The sequence below is a fragment of the Sinocyclocheilus grahami genome, unplaced genomic scaffold (genome assembly GCF_001515645.1).
Source record: "Sinocyclocheilus grahami isolate Dianchi unplaced genomic scaffold, SAMN03320097.WGS_v1.1 scaffold1736.1, whole genome shotgun sequence".
NCBI classification, from domain to species: Eukaryota; Metazoa; Chordata; class Actinopteri; order Cypriniformes; family Cyprinidae; genus Sinocyclocheilus; species Sinocyclocheilus grahami.
Window position 1 is genome coordinate 85,763 of NW_015506915.1, and position 4,335 is coordinate 90,097.

Sequence of the window (4,335 nt, forward strand, 5' to 3'; positions counted from 1 at the left end):
TATATATATATATATATATAAAATAAAATAAAAAGTAGGCCTAATATGTATCTAGAAATAGTATTTGCTTTCTGTTTTAAGTCATGTGTTCGCCTCTGTTGCCTTGAGATCGCTCATCTGGGTTATACAGCATGTATATATATTCTCTTGAAGCTAAATGATAAAGCAGTGTAGAGCTGGTACTTGTGTTGTGTTGATATAATGTTGCTCAGCTCTGGACACACGACGCAGTCTACTAGAACAACACTCAGAACTGCCGCAGCTGACCCACAGTTGTCCGTAGAGGATGCGAAGCCTTCTATATTGACATGTAATAAAGTCATAAACACAGAATGCGTCAATAATGAAGTTTGAGTTACCATCTCCAGCGCGTGTTTCCGTGCGGGCTCCGCCATGCTGCCGCTGCGCGTCCTACTGCGCATGCGCGGCTTTGACTCTGACAACGTCCTACTGCGCATGCGCGGCTCTGACTCCATCTCTGCTTGCATCTCAGCAGGACCTTCCTGGTTAAATAAGTAAATAAATAATTAATAATAAAAAAGTTGGCTTATTTTCTTTTGTTTGTTTAAGAATTGGGGAAACAAGCATAATTCATTGCTGAAATAATTACTTGATGGTTAAAAAGCATATGGTCAGACCCTCCTTTAGCCCACACTGAAACCTAGGGCCCGTCCCCACATACCCACAGCTGCGGTCTGCTCATGTTTGCACGTACAATATCCTGTATTTGTGTTCCAGTGCACATGAAGACCACAAGTGTGATGAAGGGACAGAGGTCAATGCGGTAAAGCAGAAGTTTTTAGAGAGCTTTATTCACATATTTTAATTTTCAGTGCTTTGCACATTAACATAAACGTCTAAATGTCTGTTCATTGGTATGTTTGCGACAGATGGCAGAATGTAATGGTGGTGCGTAAGTGCTAGATGCAAACTCTTTACAAAGTACACATACTCATCTCTGCACCAATCAAATGTGCAACACGTAACACTTTAGTTAGTCTGGTGTTGGTGTGAAAGGTTGGAAATGCCACGCAAATCAATAAAAATGTCCCAAAATTCAAGCAATGAATCGTCCCTGTATGACTTAGTCGCATTACAGAGTTTGTGTTGTATTATTAATACCAATCTATTTTCAAGAGTAGTAGAAGTGATGTTTCTATATCATGTACACTCTGCAATCTCTATGTGATTTGAAGATTTTGTATTTGTTTGACAAGTAATCTTGTATTGCATTGAGATTAACATTTATGAAATTGTAATTGCATTGTAAATACATTTATGACACCTCTCTCTCAAAAAAAAAGGTGCATATGTCATGCATACTTGCACGTATATTTATCTGAATTTAAGAATTTGACAAGATAATACATACACTCATTATGGTTAGGAATGAATCTGTCTTAAAGGGGTCATAGAGATGCTACATGCACTTTTACAAGTTGTTTGAACTGAAATGTGTGTTGGCAGTGTGTGTACACAACCACCCTATAATGATAAAAATCCACACAGTGTTTTTTTTTTAAATCTGGTTAAATGTTTCCCCTTTCTCAAATCGAGCCGATCTCAGATGCCTGTCTGTGTGACATCACACAGACAGGCCCCTCCTATGATAGTTTGATTGACAGTAGCGTTTCAGCACAGACTGGACTGGTGTCTTACCTTAGCTCCGCCCTGAGTGACGTCACACAGACAGGCCCCTCCCACGATAGTTTGATTGACAGTAGTGTTTCAGCACAGACTGGACTGGTGTCTTACTTTAGCTCCGCCCAGAGTGAGCTGTCATCAGTCCGTCGTTGTTTCACCGCCGGAGCACAAGAAAGACTCCTAAGTGATTGAGGTGTTCTGTTGTTGGATGTAATAATGAACATAGCAGTCGTCATTTACTCCCGGTCATATCAACTTGTGGAAAATGGGCATATTTCATCACACATTTAATTATTTATATATGTATTTAAACAAGAATACGTGTATTTATTTATACACACATTTATTTATTTGCGTATTTATTTATTTATACACATTTATTTATTTTTGTATTTATTTGTTTTTAATTTCTGCAGGTTTGATCCTCCATAGAAAATGGGCATCCTATGACCGCTTTAAATGTAAGTGCCGCTGGAAATGATTTTTGGGGGGTTTTCTGTTCTTGAGATACAGTGATTGTACCATTGTCTTTGAGTTACCACTGTGAATTGGTTATTTTCCAGAAATCCTTTGCAGATTCTGACAGTGTCAAAGACAGCAGGGAAACAGAGCTAATGTATAATAATAATAATACAAATAAATTACCAAAATTAACATGGTTTGTGCCAACAATGATTTGAGCTTTGTGTGATAAACGTAGCTGCTGAGAGCATGAGAAATTCAGGATATATTTAGAAACCAGAAATTCTAGGTTTGCACATGGTTTGTTTGATTCATGTTAATATATGTTTACATGCTCCTCATAATGTGATTATAATGAGATTGCAATTAGTCTTTACCTCATGTAAACAAAATACTTCAATCAAATTGATGCAATTAAACTCACAATCCTATGAACATCTTGCTGCGATTAAGTCCTGAGTATTGGGGAAAAAAGGTGCATGTGTAAAAATAGACATATATTTAAATGTTTGACGTTTTTTTTACAAAATGGTGTGATTTACAGATACATCTCCAAGATGTGTGTTAAAGCATATTTCATCTGGACAGCATCTGTTTTGTACAAACATCTGAGGAATAGGATTTAAAACATACATCGTCTAAATTAATTATCTAAGTGTAAAGGTTTTAGAAACATATTGCAAAAGAGAAAACACTAAAAAACACACGCCTCGAAGAAAACACACTCATCAAACGTCTCTGTGATGTTTGTGTGCTATCAGGGTAAATGCTCAGTGTAAAGTCTGAAAACCAGTTGAAAACAATAGTAAGCTCTAGCCACGAGATGGCACTAATGTAATCCAAACTAACACGAGGGAAAGGACTGGCACAAAAGCAGCTGGCTGTTTGTTCCAAAATGTAATATTTTGTTAAAATGTTCTTTTTAGCTTTTCAGTTGAAATGATCTGTGAAGTCTTGTGAAGCGAACATCTGTGTGTTTGTAAGAAAGCAATATACTGGATTTGTTTTTTAGCCAGAAGCGAGAGTTTAAAGTTTAAAAAAAAAGGTCTTAATGCTGGATTAGTTTCAGCTTTAGTCTTCTCCAGATGTTAACTGATGGACTGGAGTGCTGTGATGTTTTTATCAGCTGTTTGGACTCTCATTCTGACGGCACCCATTCACTGCAGAGCATCCATTGCTGAGACACTGATGCAATGCTACATTTCTCCAAACCTGATGAAGAAACAAACTCATCCTAATCTGGGATGATTGGTGTGTTTGATTAGAGTTGGAGCTGAACTAAAGTCACAAAAGTTTCCACCTCCGCAGTCCCAGTGGTTTATTTTACAGACAGTTCAGCATTATGTGATTAATTTGCAAAAGAACACCTTCATCTTATGCCCTCATCTCAGAAAACCAGATCGTTGAAATGGAAACTGGGGATGTTTCCTAGTTCAGAGGTCAGAATATAATTTCAATCTCACTCGTGGGATGAAAATAAATGTGTTTCAGTTAACGAAACTGACTAAAATGGTGCTAGATTTCAGATACTGAGAAAAATGCAACGCCCCAAACTGTGGGAAGATTTTGCAAAGGTGCGAAGAGCTCAACTTCTCAAAGTGAGAGTGCACAAACAGGAAACCGTTTTTCATTTGGCATGCGCCCCAATATTTCCAGCCTTTATTTTGAGATTAGCAACCGAATCGTACACAGGAAGGTGAAGAGAGTGACTATGAATTGAAAAAAACTAAACAAAAGATGGTGAGAAGACACCATAACGGTTAGCTTTTGCACGCTTCAGATAGAGACAGGGAGCTGCAGCCACAGATGTTTACAGTTTAACCACATTTTTTGCAGAAGACACACAAAACACGTACCATGTTCGCGTCGCCGGCTCTTTCTACATGACCTGTGCTAGCATGGATCATATGTGTCATGTGGAGCGATCAGCCCTGCAATGCACAAGTGCTAGATTGCGCTGCATGGTGTTAACAGTCCAAACCTCACGAGTGGAGAGAGACAGACAGAGACAGGCGGGAGCCAGCGTAGAGTAAGTGAGTGTGTTTGCTGCAGGCGCAGACAGAGACACACAGACAACACTAAACACCCTCAGCCCTCTGAAGTGTTGCATCACCAGCACCTGAACCGCAGACCACTCTAGTTTTTACTTTCAGTTTGATGTGTTCAGAAAATGCATGTTAATTAATCAATCAGTATTCCTTTTTTTCCAGTATTTCAGTATTTACTAAT

The 4,335-nt window shown here is 38.5% G+C and overlaps 1 protein-coding gene across 1 annotated transcript in view; it reads right to left on the reverse strand.

Annotated features, from left to right (window-relative positions):
* Positions 1-4,110, reverse strand: part of polr1d (RNA polymerase I and III subunit D) — an 8,948-nt gene extending 4,838 nt beyond the window's left edge. The window contains exons 1-2 of the mRNA XM_016258771.1: positions 3,963-4,110; positions 360-503 (exon numbers count right to left, since the gene is read on the reverse strand). Of these exons, the coding sequence (XP_016114257.1) occupies positions 360-503; positions 3,963-4,022 (204 nt within the window). The 5' untranslated portion in view covers positions 4,023-4,110. The remainder of the gene's footprint in view (positions 1-359; positions 504-3,962) is intronic.
* Positions 4,111-4,335: the final 225 nt, after the last annotated feature.